Genomic DNA, 20890 nt, shown 5'->3' with positions numbered 1-20890 from the left:
TCTTCTAACTTTGACTTCCTCTGATGTCTTTTAAGGTGTCATATTTCTATCCAAGATATCTTTCTTTTATCTTGTTTTCGAAAAAAATTGTGAAACAAACTTTTAATTATGTGAACAAAATTTAATCTTATTTTATTTTCAAGGAAACAACTTATACAAAAGTGTTTACGTGGTATTTGTTTAAATTTCAAATGAATAAACTTGTTAAACAGGAAGAGAAAATAATGAGAAAAAATAATGAGTCAACATTTTCTCTTAAAAGTTAAAATTAACTTTTGAAATTAATATTAGTTATTTGAAAATGTTAAGTGGGGGAGCTTTTTTATAAAAGTTTATTCAATGGAGGCTAGTACAAGTGGTTTCTTAGATAGATCTTTCATGGTCGTGTAATTTATTTTTTTTCACCCTATCATAATTATCTACCAAATTTAAAATCAAGTAATAATAGGTTTATTTTTCAAAAGTTTCTTTTAACTTTTGAAAATATATCTAATTATTTTTCGTTTTTTTTTCTTATATTATTGGTGGAGGTTTTTCAATTCATGTTAGTCTAGGTTTTTTCGTAAACTATAACTAATTGTGATTATTTTTCAAATAACATCTTGGATATTGTATTTTATCAATGTAAACTACTATATTTCTTAGTCCTTAGTCCGTATTAGTTAGAATTCTCATTATTAACATCAATGTTTTTTTTTTCTAATGATAAACACCATTTTTTAATACTTTATTCAAATTAATAAATTTAAATTGTATTATTCAATCAAACTAGTTAAAGAGAAATAAAACTAAAGCAATTGATATTCAATGTGTTTAAATTTTCTAAACTATATAAAATTTTCTTTCCTTAATATTGCTATCGCCGTCATTTTCCTTATAGTAGAAGTCCGGCTTCGGTAATTGTACAGAAGAAGTGGAATTATTTTATTAAAAAGATAACATTTATTCAAATAGAAAACAGAGAAAATTTATTCATTTCATTTAGTTTCAATAAAACGTCAACTTTAGACCGAAACTGCTTCAGTTAAGTGAATTGTATTCTGTATAACCCACAATATCAAAAGAAGAAATAAATATCAAAAACCAAAATACAAAGATGATTGGTAAAAGTAAACTAAAGGCCTTGATTCCTTAATTTGATCGATGACTTTGGCAGAAGTAGAAAGCTAACAGTGTTTTCCATCATGGAACTTAGCATTTCTGGAGGATTTAAAAGTCTTCAAAAATTCTGTAGCCTTCTCCAACTCTTCCTTCTGCTTTGCATCGTTCCACTTGTGCTCCTTTGCCAAGATCTCAATCACACGAGGCAAGGCTTTTTGTGCTGCATCAGTTTCAAGGAAAGCAAGACGAGTCCTCCTTGCAATGAAATCAATGGCAGATTCACAATACTCATTACGAGCACAGTAGGCCACTTCTGCCTCCAGATAAGGGTAACCGTGGGCAAGTCGTTTACCTAAACTTTCATTCTTAAAGAAAAAAAATACAGAGAATCAGTTTAACTTCACCACTTGTGAAACACAGAACATAGAAGAAGTATTATAACATGTGCATGAAGCTTCTTGATAGACAAATATTACCATCATAGCACAGATCCTTATTTTGTTGGTTAATTTTCAGATTTGGATCAATTTTTTCAGAAATTACAAAAGAAAGTTGGTTGACTAAAAAATTATAAAATTGGGTAAGGTCAGTTGGACCCAGACCGACATCTAAACAGATACCATCAAGAATAACAGCGATTTGTGTGGAAATGGGTAGTCGCTATTATGAATCGATAAAAAGGAAGTCGTCAAGACTTCTACCGACTTCATCTTAATGTCCTTAGGATTCATAGCGACTTTTTTGAGTCTAGAAAAAACAAAATCGTAATCACTCCTAACTAATATGCTTCTCTCATGATTCAGGAAGAAATCCTTTTGTACATGGCCAAGAATCACTCCGAGATGACCCTAATTTATAAATAACTGGTCAAGCAACCCCATTATATAATTTGTTCGTTCAAAAGTAACCCAGAATTGAAAAAAAAAAAGACCTATTTTGTTAGAAAATGCATAATTATCATCATACGAGATCTGTTACTATTATTCCATTTTTCATTACGATGCTTTTTGTATATGTTTGTTGCTGAATGAAATTGACAACAAGGAATATACATTAATGCAAGCTAACCTGAGCAATGGCAGCCACACGCTCAGCCAATGTTCCATATGCATGAGACAAGTGTCTTGCAGCAGCAGAATCCATTACCCCACGAACAACTTTACCACTGTATGAACTTTTCATGCGTGTATACTGTTGAGCAAGAACTGTAAAAGATGAACGCTCCCACCCTTCACCCCCAACAAGACGGAGATTGTGAGTCACACATTCACTGGTGGGGGAAAGCTTTCCAGACTTAATAGCAGCATTAACAGCATCTTCTGCCATACTGAAAACACATTTTCATCAGAATAATAACAATGTTGCTGGAATGCTGAGAGACAAAGGCAACAATTAGTTACATACTTGGTTAGCGAAACAACATTTGAAAAAACTTCAACTTAGAAACTTTAGCCGCAGGTTAAATAATTACCTCCGGTAGGTAGTCCACTTGCCACCAGTGATGGTGACCAAACCAGGGTAATCCTCGCATACAACATGATCCCTTGAGATACTCTCGGTATTTTTGGCCGTTGGGTCCATTGCTAAGGGGCGAATGCCGCTCCAAGCAGAAAGAACATCACTGCGGCGTACCTACAACGTTATTCATTCCCCATTACCAAACAGTGAGGTATGGAAAAAACAATTATTAATTCTTTCGAAGAAAAAAAATGTAGATCAAGTGGATACTCACTAACATCATTTGATCAAGAATTACAAACACAAACCTAGATAACAATAAAAGAAGAGGGAGGGGGTTCCCACAATAAACAGGTTAAATTATTTAATAATTAAACAAACATATAAATGATGAAACGCATTCTCCTTTTCTTTTTCGTTTTTTGCTAAGACAATCCAACATATTCGGAACAAGCAATATCCATGAGATTTCTTAATTCTGAACCTAAATCAGAAATAAGAGAGAGGAAAAACACAATAACACCAGCCAAATCCTTTTTCCTGTTTGGTATGAACTTTGTCAGTCAAGCATCACATCAATGTGTTCTGTCCACACCAATTCAGAGAATAATAAGGAGTTAAAATAGTCATCTATATTGGAAAGTATAGCATACTTTAACACTAAGGTAACCGGAGATGGCATCCAATATAAATTGTATTTCATCTTCGTGTGGTTCTGGAAGAAAAGTAATGCCAGTATTAGAATCTGTAGTTCCAGCAACTGTTCTTCCCAGCCACGGCAACATAAAAACAACACGTCCATCCTTAGTTTTAGGGACAATTAAGCCCATTCCTTCAGGAGAATAATAATCAGGGAGTATAATGTGCACCCCACTGCTGGGAGAAATCATTTGCTGTGCATTTTTGTTGGCCATTTTCCTTATAGAGTCACAAAATGGTCCACTCGCATTCACAACTACTTTTGCATATGTATCAAACTCATTGCCTGCAGCATGTAAAATAAAATAAAAAAATAACTATTAAGCTATACATAACTAATATTTAATTTTTATTCTTAAAACTAACATATTAAGACATGTCCCAATTAAAAAAGGACGTTTACCAGTTAAACTGTCTCGAATCCGTGCACCAATTATCCGTTTTCCATCATCATCCTTCAGTAAGGATACAACTTCAGCATGGTTCAGCACTGCTGCACCAGCTAAAGCAGCAGTGCAAGCCAATCCAACGTTAAGCCGTGCATCATTCATCTGCCCATCATAATAAACAACGGTGCCCCTTAGAGTTCTATCATTTACCTTCCTTGCCAGAGTGGGAAAGAGATCAACAGACTCTTCTGTAGAATAATATCTTGATATGTGCAACAGTTGTCTTCCTGCGACCAAATCATACATTTTCAAGCCGATCCAGTAGTACACTACTTCAAACCAGCTAAAACATGGAGTCATGCATGGCAATGCATGACATAGGTGTGGTGCATTGTCAATAACCTGTTTCCGTTCTTCAAGTGCATGAAGCACTAACTTGAATTGCCCATAGTCAAGGTTAAAGACAGCTTTCTCCAGGTACCGAACACCTAATTCACAAAAACACTGACAGATTAGATTTAGCTCAAGTGTTTAGAAAATTTAATCTTAAAAAGTAAAACAGTCCTTAATTTAATAAAACATAAAAAAGTACTCCTCTCATTCATCTTTATCTGTCTGTCAGAGGTTTTTTTATGCACAAATCGATAAATGCAAAAATATTATTTTATCCTGATCAAAATGGTTTTAAGATTTCCTATTTTATCTTCTTTTTTTTTCATTTTTACATTAGAATAAATATTATATATATAAATTAATTAAACATTGGCGGACATTAATCAAAACACTAGTAGGCAGTAGACAACTTGATTAAGAAGAAATTTGATGAGGAATTATGCATTCTCTTCCTTTCTTTCCCCATCTTCAAGGGTCTTAGCCCCCACATGCTTCTTGATCTCAACAAGAAGGGAAAAACAAGTGCTTAAACACGAAAACCTCGCTTTGACAAGGTGCAATCGGAGGCCAGAGGAAAAGTGAAATTCTAACAATCAACTCCTCTAAAAGTTTAAATGTTGGGTGAAGGGTTAACAAATGGTTTTATATATCTACAGAAATTCAACTTTGATTAGAAGAATGAAAATCATTTGGCTATAGAAGCTCCAATACCACTACCAACTCTTTAAAGCTTAGGTTGTTAGGTAGACTCGTGCTTGATTTACTCAAAGCAAAGGAATATGAGGAAGCAAAAGCCTTGAATACTTATAAGGAATCATGACGCCAATATCCAACCTGGAATATACCCAGTTCAAACAGATTGATGTTGTTCCATGTGCTTATGTTCATTTTTATCATCTTCTTTATAAAAAAAATGCTTTCTCAAAATCAGAATCATCGACATACATTATTCACACACATTATTACACCTAAAAAAACACAACCAAATGATAATCAAAAAATAGACAAAAAAAATAAACTACGTTCAACCGAGAAAGGTCAAAAAAGGTTCTGCAACACCACCGTGACGTCAAGGCTTAACTCAACAGCAACTAATATCAGTGAAAGCATCGCTACATCTTTCCACAATTTCCTGGAACGTCAGATATTGCAACAAGCCACACCGTCAGATATTCCAACAAGTCACGCCACGCCGCGACTGTAGTTCAAAACGTTCCTTAAAACCGAAGGTTCTCGATTCCGAACAACGATTGCATTCATTAATGCAAATTCATTTAACAGAAAAGTAACGAGAATTATATCTATCACTAATAAAGCATCAGTGACACAAAATCAACAAATCATAATCCATTCGCAGCAATGTACCTCCATGAAGGAGCTTTGTGGACCGAGACGAAGTTCCGGCAGCGAAATCCTCCCGCTCCACCAGCCCGACACGGAGTCCTCGGGTTACGGCGTCGAGAGCAGCGCCGGAACCGGTAGCTCCGCCCCCGATGACAAGAACATCGAGCGGATTAGACTTGCTGGCGCTTGCGAGCGCCGACTGCTGCGCTTCCCTGGCCGGCACGACGGCGCCGGGCTCGTGCACCTTCTTTCGAAGGGCTTCGAGCCGGGAATTACCTCCGTAGTCGCTGGCAGATATTAGAGGATCATGCAGCACGACAGCCCCGCCGTACGCGGCGGCGATGGCGGTGGCAGTGACGGTGCCGAGTTTCCTGAGTCGTGTCATGGCGGTGAGAAGAGAGGGAGAGAGAAGAGTGCGCGTGTGGTGCAATGAAAAGCGGGGCTAAGAAAAAAATAAAACGGTTTTTGGAGTGGGTCTGGTAGGGAGTTGAAAGTGAAATCGTGGAAGTGAGAAACTGAAGTACAGCGTGGCGACAAATGTCAAAAGCTTCACCAGCAATTCTTTTTGTGTTTCAACTTCAACATAGGGAATGGTCAATCTCATTTTTTATGCTCCCCCAGTTTAGCAGGTCAGCGACCAACACTTTTTTTTTCTTTCAAATTCTTTTACTTTTAAAACTATTTCTTAACAATATTTTATTATTTATAGTTATTATCATATTTATAACTCAACCTTCAAATTTGCTCATTAAAATTAATTTGTGCAATATTTAAATTAGTGTAACCTAAGTGTCTTTAAACTAATATTTATATTAATTTTAATTTTATATATTTTAAAGTAAAATTATATTCACTGTGAAATTTGAATTTCAAAATAATACAATAAACTCATTTTTCACGATCACACCCCTCGTTTACACATAAAAAATATGTAAAAAACAAATATTAAATTATCTATAATATATGCCATTAATAAAGAGATTTTTTTACTGTATATATTTTATCTTTTATAATAGTTTTTTTTTAACTTAAATAAATATTTTATTAAATTTATTTTTTTAAGATCATTTATTTAAATTTTAAATTATAACTACTTTTTTACTATTTTACTTTTTTTTAAAGTAGTTGTTTATTTAATATTATCTTCTAAGTAATTATTTTTTAAAACATGAGTATTTTTTTTGTTTGATACTTTTTTTAACTTAATTTATTTAAATTAAAATAACTCTTTATAATAAAAGAATTACTACACAATAAACAAAAATTATCTATAACAAAATTATAAAAACATTTAAATTATATTTACTTTTATAATTATAATAATAATATTTTTATTATTTTTATTACCACTAGTTCGCATTTTTTTAATTTTTATATAAATTTGAGTTAATATTAATAAGGAATATGTAATTAATTTTTAAAATATTTATTAAATGTAAAATTATAAAAATAAAATATGTACATAAAAGAAATTTTTAAAATAATTGTTAAAGACAAAAGATATTTTTAGAATAACAGCTAAAAATAAAATATTTATAAAATAATTAATTTTTAAAATAATAATTAAAGATAAAACTGAAAAAACAAAATATAAATATAAAGATAAAAGAGGATAACTATATATTGGTATCTTTATCTATAACAATATATATATAAAGATAAGATGATTCTCTCTTTTATGTCTATATTTCAAAATATCAATTTTGTTCTTTAAAATATAATTATTTATTAAATTTTTAAAAATTAATTGCTACTTTTACAAGTTTTTTTATAAAATAATTTATCTCTAGTTCTTTTTTTTCCTATTTATTAACAGTTATTCTCTCATAATTTTTTATATGTTTTACTTTATTTTTAATAAATAATTTTATTTTATATATTAACTTAATAACATTATATTATTATTATCTACTAATATAATATCAAGCATATTTAAAAATGCGTACACACATTGTATGCTAGTATATCCTTAAAAGAATGAGATTATTAAGTTTTACGATCATTATATAATAATGATTTTGAATATGTGTATATTGACGATTTTAATTTCATTAATATAAATGATTTTATCATTATATTTTCTAAATTTTTATAATTTAAAAATGTTAATTATTTATTTATAATAAAAATATAGAAATTATTTATTTATATTTTATATTTTTAATAATTTCAATAAAATTTAATTTAATTTTATCATAATACAAATAATAATGTACAATATTAATAAAATAATAAATATTTTTGTTTCATAAAAACAATTTTACATTAAAAAAATATTAAAAATATATATAAATTACATGATGATGATTCCTTAAATTACAACACAATATGAGACTATAAATATCTTACTACATTAGTTAATTTATAGAAATATATCGATTTACTTTTAATTTATGTAAAAGGATATGCTTTTAAATTATTACGAGATTTAATGAAATCGTTAGAGACGACAACTTTAAGATACTTCTTAGACATGAAACTGACTTTTTTTTTTTTCAAAGAAATTTTTACACCATTCACAACTCTTTTTTCTTTTTTTATGTCTCAATTAAAATTGTATTAAGAAGGACAACTTTAGATTATTATTTTTTAAAGGGTAAAGTAGTTAAAGACATAAATACTTTAGTTTGATTTTATATTTTATTATAGACTTTCTTTTAATACAATCACCGGTGAGATAATCTCATTATCCCTAAACATCTCAATATTAAATTAAATGTCCTACATTTAAAACAATTAATAATTATTTTTTATTGTATTAGATATTTGTAGTAAGAGTTTTGATACTACATTTATAATGTAAAATGGGCATAAAAGGAATTACCGCAAACATATAATTATTTTAGAAAAAAAAAAATGAGAAGTTTCCCCAGAAGATTTTATGGCTCGTGACCTATATACTCAACCAACCAACAATGTATTCAGTTTATTTGGGCAGGGTACCCTTCAATTGAAGGGTGTTGAATCCGTGATATTGATATATGCAACACAAGCATTGCTTGTACACTTTTGGCACTTAATCAATAAGCCAACTAACTCCAAAATTATCTCATTTATTTGATTGCTGACAATTAATATTTTAGTTACAATTTTATTTTTTACAATAAAGATAAGTAAATAAGATGAATAATATATGTTTAACCTATGTGTCGAAAGAGAAAAAAAAACAAGTGATGTCAACTAAAAATAAACCACACTGACTTAAAAAACGTGTTTAATATCAATAAAAAAATATTATTAATAAAAAAATTCAAACGACACCTGAAAAATATATTAAAAAAAATTACGATTCACTTTTAACATAAAAAATTTGTCAATATCAATAAAAAATTATAGAGTAAACAATACTTCAATATTCACTAAATCTATATCTAAGTCAAACAGAAAATATAAAGAAAAGAGAGAACTAAAAAAATTAAAACTGTTTAGAGTAAAATTTAAAATTCTTTAATTTAAAATAATCAAATTATTTTTCACAAGTTTCAAAAAAATAATTTCTTTGAAATTTATATCCAAACTATTTATTGTAAAATATTACAAATTTATTTATAAAATAAAATAAATTATCCTCTACATTTTTCATGGAACACCAAGAACTCGAAATTAAAAACATAATTTTATAAGATTCTCGACATTCATTTATGCTACTGTACGAAAGCACAAAAACATAGGTTGAGATTCATTGCAATGCTTGTTTCTACCATACTAGTAGTGAATTTTAGAATCAACCGCTCCTTTTTACATGATTTCCTCTTTGACTTCCCATTTCTTCTATATACTCATTACAAATATAAATGCTATGCATTTCAATTATACTGTTGCTAATTCCTTGAAACTAAAAGCACTCAACATACAGTGATATTATTAAGGAAATTGTTGGCCATGTGTAGTGCTGTGTTGATTCTATATCTTTCTTTACTTCACTCAATGAGAGTCAAACACATGCAGTTTAATTCAGTAGTTCTCACTGGCACTTTGACCAGGGAGAAACAAAAACAAAACAAAAAAATAGCCATGCAATTGAACATAATTATCCCCAAGTGCAAGAACAACAATGATGATAAAAATGTTACTTTGTTGATTTTAAAATGATTCATACAAAAAATAACCCTACCTTCCCAACTTTTCTTGAAGTTCTCCCTATTATATATATACAGGAATGAGGTAAAGCCCTCTCTCTGATATTCTTCACCATTCTATTATTCATTCTCTTTAGATTGATAACCAACCATTATTTTTACAGAAGCATCTCAGCCATGCCATTATAAAACTCAACCTTCAATGAATTATGCACTGAACTAATCTAGTAGTATTTACCATTCATGAAGCTCCTTTTACCTCAGTTGAAATAGTAAATATTGAAATTCCCAAGAAAATTCATACCAGACCAAATCATGTACAGCATCATGCTTATTTAAACCTTAAAGAACAACTCTACAGCATAACAAAAATAATTTTATTTATAGACAATATCTAGAAATGGTTGAAATTGCACAACAGCCTTTAAGAGCTGAAGCATTTTATTGAAGTGTAGCCGAGCTAAGACCTTTTCTCATCAAGTGTTCCAGTTCCATCAAGCCACTCCTCTAGTTTAGCTTCTTTACAAGCTTTGAAATCTTCATATCTATCTGATGATACTGACAATAAATTAATGCTAATATCACTTGCATCATGGTCTTCATGTTGAGACTCATCTTCACCATGGCTTGCTACAGGCAACTCTTCAGTTTTGGCAGCCCAAAAAGATGAAGAAATGCTTGCAGATGAGGCTGACAATGGCAAATTAGGGTAAATCTGTGGTTTTTCATCCATGGAATCTATTGATCCACTAGCATCATGCTGTCGCCACTTGAAGCTGCTAGCCTTCTGTTTTGCTGACATCAAAACATTTGAAAAATAGTTATTTCCCTTTTTGTTTCCCTCTTGAGTATTAAAACTAGCCCTTTCTGAATGAGAACGTGACAATGGATTAATCAACCCTCTCTTCGGCTGTTTTGTTTCTAGAATTTTCAGCGATTTCTTAATCTCTCCAATCATCTTATCAGCTATGGGAAATCCATGCTCTTTCATTGCTCGAACCACCGTGACAGAGTCCTCCAAATCTTCTGTTTGCAAAGTTGTTTCATGAGATTTCTCAACAACATTATTCTTAACTTTGATGACATTAGGTACTGCATTTTGGACATGCTGTTGGATAAAGAAAAGCCCAACGGATGGTTCGTTTGCCACGTACTTGGTCATCTCAGCCATGCATTCACTTATCTCCACAAAACCATCAATGATGGAGAAATCACGCATCTTCCTGGGGTAAAAACATATTTCATGATTGTTGTTGTGCAAAACAAGATAACTAGGTAAAAACAAGAGAGTAACAATTTGAACAGAGATATTAGCCCGTCGTACATAAGGAAAATTTAATTTACACATCCAATAGATTGATACATTTCATTCTGTGATCCAAATCCTCCAGAGTGTCAACGCATACTACTAATTTCTATGAAACAGATGATGCACACAATTAGATGTACATTCTGAAAGAGGACGTTATGGTTGTGGCAGAACAAGAACGAGGATACAGACTTGACAAATTATAGAGACGATTTTTATACATGTATTGGCCACGAAACAAAAAGGAATTGTCTATGAAAGGAGTCTAGAAGGCAAAACAAACATGCCAAATCAGAAGCCTCTACACCACCATGGTTCTAATAGAACTGGAAAAGTCCAAAACAAGCAGAAAACATAGAAGAAGAGAAAAAAAAAACATGAAAAGTTAGAGAAATGATAAAAAATAACATCTAAACTCATTCAAAAAAGAAGACCGTCTCAATTGACAAAGAAAGCAGATAAGAGAAACAACGAGATATGAACTTCAAGAGACATGTACAAAACTATAATACTAATTTATCATATATTCAAACTCTCGTAGCATTAACTATCAATGAATCTTTTTCTCCACTTATCCTGACTTGCACTAAACAGTAATAAACCTAACGTGAAACCATTAAAGGAGCATTAGAACCCTAACATGAAACCTACACGCAGAGATCAAAATCATAAAGGTGGAAACAGGGGAAACAATCAAGCTCCCTTAACATGCTATTGTTCCTCCCTCCATCATATTTGCTAAACAAAGTTACAAGTATAACGTAACGCCGCCCCCAAATTTTTTTTATCATTTCAATCCTTAATCACAAAGTGACAAATTCCCATAACTCCCCACAGATTCACTTCTCTCCAATCAAATACACCGATAAGAAAATTAATGTGAGATGAACACTTGTGATGCGTGAAAGCCTGTAGACGTGTAACCACAATGCAATTACCAACATCAAAGAACCAATAAGTATACTGCACCTAAAAAAAATATGATTTTTTTAATCCTTAATCACAAAATAATCAATACCCATAATTCTCTACACGCGTTTTTCTGCCCAATCAAATACACTGATACAAAAATTAATCAGATGCACAGTTGTGGTGCGTGAACGCCAATAGACTTGTATCCAAACAGCAATTACCAACATGGAAGACCATGGACAAAAAGAAAAACAGCTTACTATTAGGATAACATCCAGAATTTCATATAAAAACCATGGTCAGAAGAGATCCATCCCCCCCAAAGGGCATTTGAAGTGAGTATCGATGTGAAGTCCTACAAGCATTTGAAACGAAGGTTGACCTTGTTGCTGCAAAATCGGTAATCTAGCTGGAAAATCAGCTCTAATTAAAGGAAGAAGGTGAAAAAAAAATGAGAGGAAAAAGGTGATCGATTTGATTTATTTGCACCCATACGGAGCCATGACGATGATAGGAGTTAGGCAGGTTAATGAAAAATTAAAGAGGCTTATGATTATTGTTAAGAAACTGTAAAGGGAAGAAAAAATAGAGAACCTACCCTGCGGTGGAAGCAGTCAAACCAAGGTGTGAGGAAGCATTAGCAACAGCAGGAGGAGAGAGAGTCATGCCAGTGCTTTAGAAGTTACACTTACGATGTGGTCCTTGTCTTTTCTTTTCTATGTGTTGGTGTGCTTCGTCCACCACCACACGCGATGCAACACCGATAGTGACACAAACATAAATCGGAAAACAGTGCTTTTTAAAGTGAAATTCAACCCCCAATCATTTATATGATAACTTTATTATCTTTTATAATCAATAACTTTAGAATTATCTTAACGCTATTTTTTAAAAATTGATAACGTATTTTTTAACTTATTTTCCATCTTTTTAAATATTATAACTCTGTAATTTAAGTCTAACAAAATTCAATTGCTAATAATTTTAAAGGACCGAAAAAATTGGATAATTAGAATGATATCATTAGAAATCTATATCATTTACCAATTTTACGTGATTATTTATAAATTTAATTCTTAAATAGTATTGTTTAAGTGATATTTGTGAGAACCCCTCTTTGTTTTTTTTCTTTCCCATGAACCCTCTCTCTCTTTGTTACCAACTTCATATAAACAACACTTCACTCTTCTCCATCTCTATTTTCTCTGCCTTCTCTCTATTAGAAAAGAGTCTGAATTCTCATCCAAAAGTCTGAATCATTCTCTTTCATATACATAAATCATACTTGAGGTTAGTTCAGGACCACTTCCTCAAGCTGAGCCTCCCCTCCCTACGCGTAAGTCAATCTCAATTTCTCCCTTGCTTTCAAATTTTTGAATTTTGGGTACTTCCATCTTTCTGGGTTGAGTTAAGGCCTGTTCTTACACTTGACATTTGCAATTCAATAACTTAGGTTGTGAGATTTAGGTGCCCCTTGTTGAAAGAGTTCTTGCTTGTGATAATTGCAAAGGTAAGGGAAGCTAATTGTCTTTCTTATTATTTTAGTTGTGAACCATGTTTGATGAGTTTGATTGAAGTATTGTGTGCTAAATTGATGTTTGAAACGCATGTGTGATTGCTTGATTGATTTTTGCCATGGATTATGGACTCCTGCATGTGGGAACAGTAGAGTAATATGGTATTTTCGCCTAGGCAAGTGACTCTCGCCCAAACAAAAACACCAGAGATCCCACCCCTGTTCTTGTGCGAAGCCTCGCCTAGGCGAGCTAAGCGAGAGACACTCTCGTCTAAGCGAACCAGCTCAGCCTGAGCGAGAGTTCGCCCAAATATTATTTTTGGCCATTGTTAGAACCTCGCTCAGGCGAGATAGCCTCTCGCTTGGGCTAGATTGCCTAGCTTGAGCGAAAGCTATTGCAGTGGGGTGCTTGATGTTCTGTTTTAAATGGTGAAATTATATGTTTAAAAGTGATTTTGTGCAATTAGTCTCCTATATGTTTGGAATGTTGTTGCTAATATTGAGTATGGTGAAATTGGATGAATATGAATTATGAGAAGTGGTGGTTGAAATATAATTTCAAGGGAAATTCAGAAGAGAATGTTAGTGTGTGTAAGGACGTGAGGAATCCGTATTGATTGGTATCCTGAAACTCCAATAATCATTCACGCTCAGATAGAGCAGAATGGATTATGTCGTGAGGAGTAGCAGGAGGTCCTAGTCTTAGGACTTGATAAAGTCTTAGACACGAAGGGGTGTTACCCTAGGAGTGGTTGGGTGATAACCCCTTGTGCCCAAACTCTGCAGAGTTTTGGAATCTTCACAGGTTCAAGCCACCAAGAGCTCCAATGTCGCTTACACAATTCGGATATCAAGTCTAAAATTATACAATTGAGCTATGTTTTATGAATGGTATTTATACTGTGAACTGCATGATTTTTTCTTATTTCAGTTAGCTTACCCTTCTCGTTTATGTTTGTTTTCCTTGTGTGTTCTCCTTGCAATGATCACCTACGGTTGGTGTGAGCAGAGCCGAATCCAGATAAAGACACCCCTTTCCTGGACAGGAGTTGATCTTTTGCTTGGATATTCCGTGGTAGTGTTTTGGTTAGATGCTATGGAATTTTAAGATGTATAGATTATCCTTTCTTGTATACCTATACTTGCCATCAGGGATTTATATGGTTATTTTTGGATGACTGTATAAGCCATATATACTATCTGCTTTGTTTGATTACAATATAACATTTTATTGAGTGGTGTACAAACTATTAAATGGGATGTTACAATATTAAACATGAATTATTATAGGACTAAAAGAGAGTTCTCAAATAAAGTGAATTTTAGTTAAAAATATATAACATTAATTATATAGTATGTAATTTTTATCTTTGTTTTAATTTCAAATAAAAAAATATTTTGAAAAGCAAATTTCTTCATTCAGTGAGACATGTATGTACTACATCTTTTCGAAACTTCTACATTTGTTGCCATGTAATTTGTTGTGCAATCTTCTCATGCAAATTTTATGAAGAAACCAGAAAAGGTTAGTTGATGTTGTATCGTTTCCTGCAATGATAAAACTCGAGGAAATGTCTCTAAGGTACTTACTTAGGATCACTTTCTTTCAATTCTACAACGTTGACAAGTTTGTTGTGAAGGAACTTTCCCAAAAAAACCCATTAACTAATGCAAAATGTTTGTTGTGTTAACTAGTGATTATGAAACTTTTTCAGAAATTAATTAATGATAGGGAGAATGACAACGTCCTTGTTGTACACTGCATCAGTGAAAAACTTTTCTACATTTTGATCGGTCTAAAATTGTTCGGTTTAGACCAAACCTCTGAAACATTTTTAAATCATACTATTTTAAAAGGGACAATAATATTTTCCTCTCTTATTTTAAAATATTAACTAAATATTTTTTTATAAAATAAAATCATAATTGATAAAACATCATGTTATAAAGTATTTAATGTTAGAAATATAATGTTTTTTTCATTTTATTTTTCTCATGTTAAATATCCGTAAAGGGATTGTATGTAATTATGTACTTCATAAATATATCATGAAATTAAGGATAAAAAATAAGAGTTAATATACATCTTTTAGATTATTTGATAACTAAATACATGTTAGTAATATAAAACGAAAAAAGGTACGAGAACACGGAGACGATATTAAAACTGTATTAAAATTAGATTGGATAGTCATCCTTATTTTGAATTAATAAAATCAAATTTTACTAATACTCATACATATATTAAGTTAAAATCAATATAAAAATTTCCCGTGTCAAAATTATGACGAGTTCAAAAAATAAGTTTAAATACTTGATAAGTTTAAATAAAATATTTAATGCATAAAATCGAATAAAGTAAAAATATTGTTACCTTTTCAAGTTACGTGATTATATCTAATTATAGAAATTTAATACACAAGTATTCATGATTTTATTGGCTGTTTTCAAATAACAATGCAAGAGATAATTGCAATTCCTTAAAATGAGTCTTTATAGTTAATTTTAATATATTAATGTTAATATTTTACCTATACAGTATAAAAAAATTAAATAAATCGGTGAATTAGTTTATCACTCTCCTAATGGATAGATGAGCAAATTTGGATTGTTCCTTTACTCTTTCTTTATAACATATTAATTAGCACTAAATTTGATATTTTGAAATATATTAAAAAAATATTTAAAGTATTAACATTCAAAAATTCAATAAAAAATCTGGATTCGTAGATGAGCCACATTGAACTGAACAAACTAGATTATTGAATTTGCTGCGGAGTAAACAAGGTCGACCAATTGTATTATATTTAACTTGAATTTTTATGTATTTGTATTCCTTTTGTTGGATATCTTATTTTCTCTCCTAATTATTGTCATGATTATTTAACAGTCCAGCCTGAGTTTTTCTATTGATCTACTTGTCTTTTCTTCTTTTCAAAGTCTTCCTTTATTTCTCTCTTCTATATTTTATGACAATTTATATTTTAAAATACAAAAAAATAGAGTATGTCATAAATATGCAGGTCCCTTTATCATTGAATAATAGGAGAAAGTAATATTTTAAAAGCAATTATTATACTCATAAAACAGGTGAAAAATAAGTTAAAAAATACACAATAGAAAAGAAAACAACTATTAAATATCACATGATTAAACTGTTTTGGATTTTCAAATACATTTAATTTTATAAACCATTTAATAAAAAAACGATACTTTAACATTTAAACAATATTTTTGTGTATAGTAGTGAAATTTTGATATCTTGTACTTGATTATGTTTCTTTTAGTTTCTTGATTCGTGTCAATTCTTTATTGTGATATCTTTTCCTTTTTATATTCTATGTATTTATTCAATTTATGTATTAGCGACAGCGGTATAATAAATGTGAGAAGTAACAATACAATAATACACCTAAGGAATAAAGAGCACAAACAAATTAAGGATTGCATGCTTCTTATATACCAGTTAGTTACAACAAATTAAAAGTATCATGCCATTTTGTTTAACTTTTAACAGTGTAAAACGTTTTACGCTAACAGATATTTTTGGTTAGAGTGTGTTTGATTGCTAAAACCCATCGTTAATAACATTTATACATATTTCTATAAAGTAAAGGGTAATATATTATTTTTATTAAACTATTCAATTTGTTATGATATCGAATAATCCCATATCAAGAAACATAATTTCTAGTTACAATTATAATATGTTTGACTGATAAAAAATCATGGAGTTTTTAACATTTATGATTAAACGATTAGTTAGAACAGTGTGTGTGTGTGTGTAAGTTTAAATTTTGGAAGTAGGTATGGGATAGCTTTTTGAAACAGGGGAAAGGGTTGCTTTCTCGTGAGAAGATAACACTAGGTTTTCAAACTGACAGCTCCAGGTGACAAAAAGGAAACTACAAAACACAAACACATTACCATCATCTTATCACATCATATTCTTTATAAATTATTATCATTAAATATCACCATTTTCTGTATACATTTTAACATGAACTAGCGTAACACAAGCGCTATCACGCCTGTGTGTATATATTTTTTAAATATACGTGATATTATATTAGTAGGTGATAATATGATAATGTTATTAAGTTAATATATATATATATATATATATATATTAGAATTATATTTATTAAAAATAAAGTGAAATATATCAGAACAGATAAAAGAATAACCATTAATAAATAAAGAAGAAGCAGAGACATCTGATTTTATAAAATTTTTGTAAAAGTAACGGTCAATTTTAAAAAATTTAAAAAATTGTTATATTTAAAGGGTAAAATCAGTATTTTAAAAAGTGGACACAAAAAGGGGAATCCCCTTTATATATTGTTATAGATATTAATCAAATATTCCATCTTATGATAATATAATAATACACGGAGGAGACGGAATATTACTGGTGCATGATGATAATTCAGCATTTTTGGTGTAGTCTCTTCATTTTAAAAAAAAATTCCATTCATGGGATCTAGTTTAGGGGATATTTGAAAGAAGTTAAGTAATGATTATTATTAAAATAATAAAATGATTTAAAACAAGTTTGGTGTCTCTCTCGGCGCTCCATAATATAGACCCGTTGGCGACCCTTTCACTCACTCTCTAACTCCATCCAAATGTAAATTTCATAAAACCGGCCCAACTAAAGTACCACCAAAATCATTCATACCCTTTCTCGTCCCACGCTCCTTCTTTTGCGAGTACACTCACGTCATCCACCACTCCCTCCAAAACTTTATCTACCGCTAATTAAATTATTTTTTATATTATTTTTATTTTAAATATATGTTTCTTATTTTTTGTCCTGTCACTGTCAGCTACCTTGCATAGTTTTATTTTATCTTTTGTTATTGACATTTTTATGTGTTTTTATTAAAATCATTAAATGTTGTTTTGGTTTCTATTTTTGTCATTTTTTCATTATTTTATTTTAATATTTTTAATTTTTGTTAATTAGTTTTTTTTTTCTGATGACATCTAAATAGTTATAATATTTGAAAGTATATGTCACATGTCAATGTCACGTACTAGTTTATATATATATATATATATTTTTTTTTTAAATAAAAAATTTATTCATATGTCAAGTTAACATCATATCATTGTATAACTGTGTCATTATTTTTTGTTCAATTTAGTCATATATTCTTTATTTTTATTCAATTCAATCATATTTTTTGTTAAAATAAAACAATTTTGTCTCTTCCAATATTTTTGTTAAAATTGACATTTTTATTAAATATTTTTTAAATTAAATTATTAATTATTAGACTTAATTATAAAATCAATATAATTATTGGATTCAATTATTAAATAAAATATAATTATTATAATATTAATAAAATATGACTATTAAATGTTTTCTTCTAATAATTGTATTCTAAATGTAAAGACTTGGAAAATTACTTTTCAGAAGTCAGTATGGTTTAAAAATGGTGAAATCGATTATTTTAATATAAGAATATGAAAAGGTCGTAGTAGAAAATATAATTCTTATATAAGAGTTTCATTATTTTAAAAATATTATCTATCTACAAACCCACTCTTATAGAGTTATTTGACTTCTCTCTAAGAGTTATTTCTCTTTGGCTAATAATCTGATTGAAGAACCGAGATCATAAGAGTGATCATCGCGACGAGCTCTTCAATTTGGATCAATTAGTTTCTCAGTTCATGTAAGTTAGTTTTCTACCTTTTTATCATTCCAAAATGTTTTGCCCTTGCATGCAGCCTTTTTTTCGGTTGCATGTCATGTTTAAATCATTAATATGAGTCTTGATCGTATCTTATGTAGTTTCTATGTGTGGATATTTTTATGTGTAGATAGAGCATGTCGTGAAGTCATAGGTGTTTTACATTTATAAAATTGTCTAAGCTAGATAATATGTAAGGGAAACTAATTGCACTGCTTTTAAGTTATAAACATATTTGAATTGCTAATTGCATGATTGTACTATGATTTGTTGGCATGATTGAATTATGTAATGAGTTTTACTTGTTGAATTGATGCTTAAATCCTTAAATTTACATGATTTGGGTTGTATGATTAGTACTACAAATAAGATAAATTGAGTTGATAAATGTTGTGAAATTTTATCTGGTATATTTTAGCATCCATGAAAGTTCATAAGTTGTTTAAACTTAATTGCGAATGCATAATTATGTAGAATCGTGTTATGCAAAATTATGTAGACTAGCTGGTCGAGGGATAGCTCGCTCAGCCCCAAAGTCAAAGGCTTAATAACTTGGGAGTCACTAAGCAAGGTTTCACTCGCTGAGCGAACATAAAGTCAATGACTAACTAATTTACCATCATTGACTATTTAAACGTCATTAACAAAAAATCTGAAATTGACGATAATTATAATTTAAGTAAACACCGAAATAAATGAAATCAAATTAAACAAACATAACAAAAATAGAGAAGAAAATAATATTTAAACCTTATTAAAAACATCTATAGTTTGACCTTTTAAATTTAACGAAATGTTGAAAGAAAAAACATTTTTATTCTAATAAACTAATCGAACTTAAAATTATACTCATATTTTTTTTAAGAAATAGTGTAATTGTTCGACAAAACTAAAGATTTTTAAAAAACTACATAAGCAAGTTTTAAATATTAAAGATAACTAAGTTGTTTTTCAAAAAATTGATTTATAGTTTTATACAAAAGTGACGTTTTTTTCTGCTAACTTCTCACTTTATTTATTATATATATATAATTTATATATGGCTTAAATAGTCATTTGGTCATAGTTTTGGACGACTTTTTTCACATTGATCCTATTTTTGAAAAAGTTTTCAGTTTGGTCCTACCTTTCTTAATTTGTTTTCAATCAACTCTTTTTCGTTAACTCCGTCTAAATCGTTAACGGAACAGTGTCAGCGTGGTGATTTTGTGTGACGTGGATACTGTTCAGTGACGTGTCCGTTTGCACTGTGCTGACCATTTAATTGAAATTGCAGATTCATTTTAGGGTTTAAGTTGGATTAAATTGGGTTTAGGGTTGTTTATGTCGAATTGGGGATTTGGGGTCGAATTGAGGATTTTGTCGTCGCGCTTTGAAATTCTGGAATTTTGCCTTTGAGATCAATTTCTGGCATCCAATTTCGCCAGTCATCTTTGTACAATCGTTGCGGAGGGAAAAAACGTTTTCATCGCGGAGGTATGTCCTGCTTTAGGATTTTATTTTTGCTCAGTATTGATTGGGTTTAGTGTTAATGATTAGGGTTTTGTTTATGCATCCCAACACATCTTCACCACATCTCTGCAACACAAAAAAACCATGAAGATGAAAGTAAAACACTGGAAGTGAAAGAAACACCCAAAGCCGAACACTGGGAAACAAACCTTAAAGTTCGCACAACCCCAAAATTATTTACCCAAGTTCTTTGTAGTTCTAGCTGTGTGCACCACTGCAATGTCTTCGCAATCGCAAATTGGGGGTGAGTCTGAAACCCTAAAACCACCATGGCAGGAATTGCAAGTTCGGTGAACCCAACTATTGCAAGAAGATGAAGATGCCCCACGGAACATTCGTTTTCAGCTGAACTTTAATGGAACCCTAAACCACAATGAACACAAACCCTAAATTTCAACTTAAAATCTGGGCTATGACAGTGCAAACGGACATGTCACTGAACAGTATCCACGTCACACAAAATCACCACGCTA

General features: G+C 30.6%; 2 protein-coding genes across 9 annotated transcripts; both read right to left on the bottom strand.

Moving 5' to 3' along the window:
• Positions 1–969: 969 nt before the first annotated feature.
• On the bottom strand, positions 970–5911 carry LOC114190598 (glycerol-3-phosphate dehydrogenase SDP6, mitochondrial). The gene is made up of 6 exons (XM_028079548.1): positions 5406–5911; positions 3662–4135; positions 3213–3544; positions 2573–2733; positions 2170–2428; positions 970–1466 (listed from the first exon to the last, which is right to left on the bottom strand). The coding sequence occupies exons 1-6, from the start codon at positions 5767–5769 to the stop codon at positions 1167–1169; spliced, it is 1890 nt and encodes a 629-aa protein (XP_027935349.1). The 5' UTR covers positions 5770–5911; the 3' UTR covers positions 970–1166.
• A 3780-nt stretch (positions 5912–9691) lies between these two features.
• LOC114191946 lies at positions 9692–12457 on the bottom strand. 8 transcript variants are annotated; one of them, XM_028081413.1, is made up of 3 exons: positions 12283–12393; positions 11945–12093; positions 9692–10686 (listed from the first exon to the last, which is right to left on the bottom strand). In XM_028081413.1, the coding sequence occupies exon 3, from the start codon at positions 10680–10682 to the stop codon at positions 9924–9926; it is 759 nt and encodes a 252-aa protein (XP_027937214.1). In that variant the 5' UTR covers positions 10683–10686; positions 11945–12093; positions 12283–12393; the 3' UTR covers positions 9692–9923. The 8 variants fall into 8 exon arrangements, with proteins under 8 accessions (XP_027937214.1, XP_027937216.1, XP_027937218.1 ...); XM_028081415.1 differs by having other exon boundaries at positions 9692–10682; XM_028081417.1 differs by having other exon boundaries at positions 11945–12073; positions 12283–12388.
• Between the last annotated feature and the right edge of the window lie 8433 nt (positions 12458–20890).

The sequence above is a fragment of the Vigna unguiculata genome, chromosome 7 (genome assembly GCF_004118075.2).
Source record: "Vigna unguiculata cultivar IT97K-499-35 chromosome 7, ASM411807v1, whole genome shotgun sequence".
Lineage (NCBI taxonomy): Eukaryota > Viridiplantae > Streptophyta > Magnoliopsida > Fabales > Fabaceae > Vigna > Vigna unguiculata.
Note: the sequence above shows the minus strand (reverse complement) of the source record. Positions and strands in the feature narration are given on the sequence as shown.

Bases quoted from the DNA above. Each gene is read 5' to 3' on its own strand.
- LOC114190598 (XM_028079548.1), bottom strand. From the start codon at position 5,769: ATGACACGACTCAGGAAACTCGGCACCGTCACTGCCACCGCCATCGCC. The intron at 4,136-5,405 runs GTACATTGCTGC...TTTGTGAATTAG, and splicing joins CACAAAGCTCCTTCATGGAG to GTGTTCGGTACCTGGAGAAA. The intron at 1,467-2,169 runs GTTAGCTTGCAT...TTTTTCTTTAAG, and splicing joins GTGTGGCTGCCATTGCTCAG to AATGAAAGTTTAGGTAAACG.
- LOC114191946 (XM_028081412.1), bottom strand. From the start codon at position 12,350: ATGACTCTCTCTCCTCCTGCTGTTGCTAATGCTTCCTCACACCTTGGT. The intron at 10,687-12,282 runs GTAGGTTCTCTA...TTTTTACCCCAG, and splicing joins TTGACTGCTTCCACCGCAGG to GAAGATGCGTGATTTCTCCA.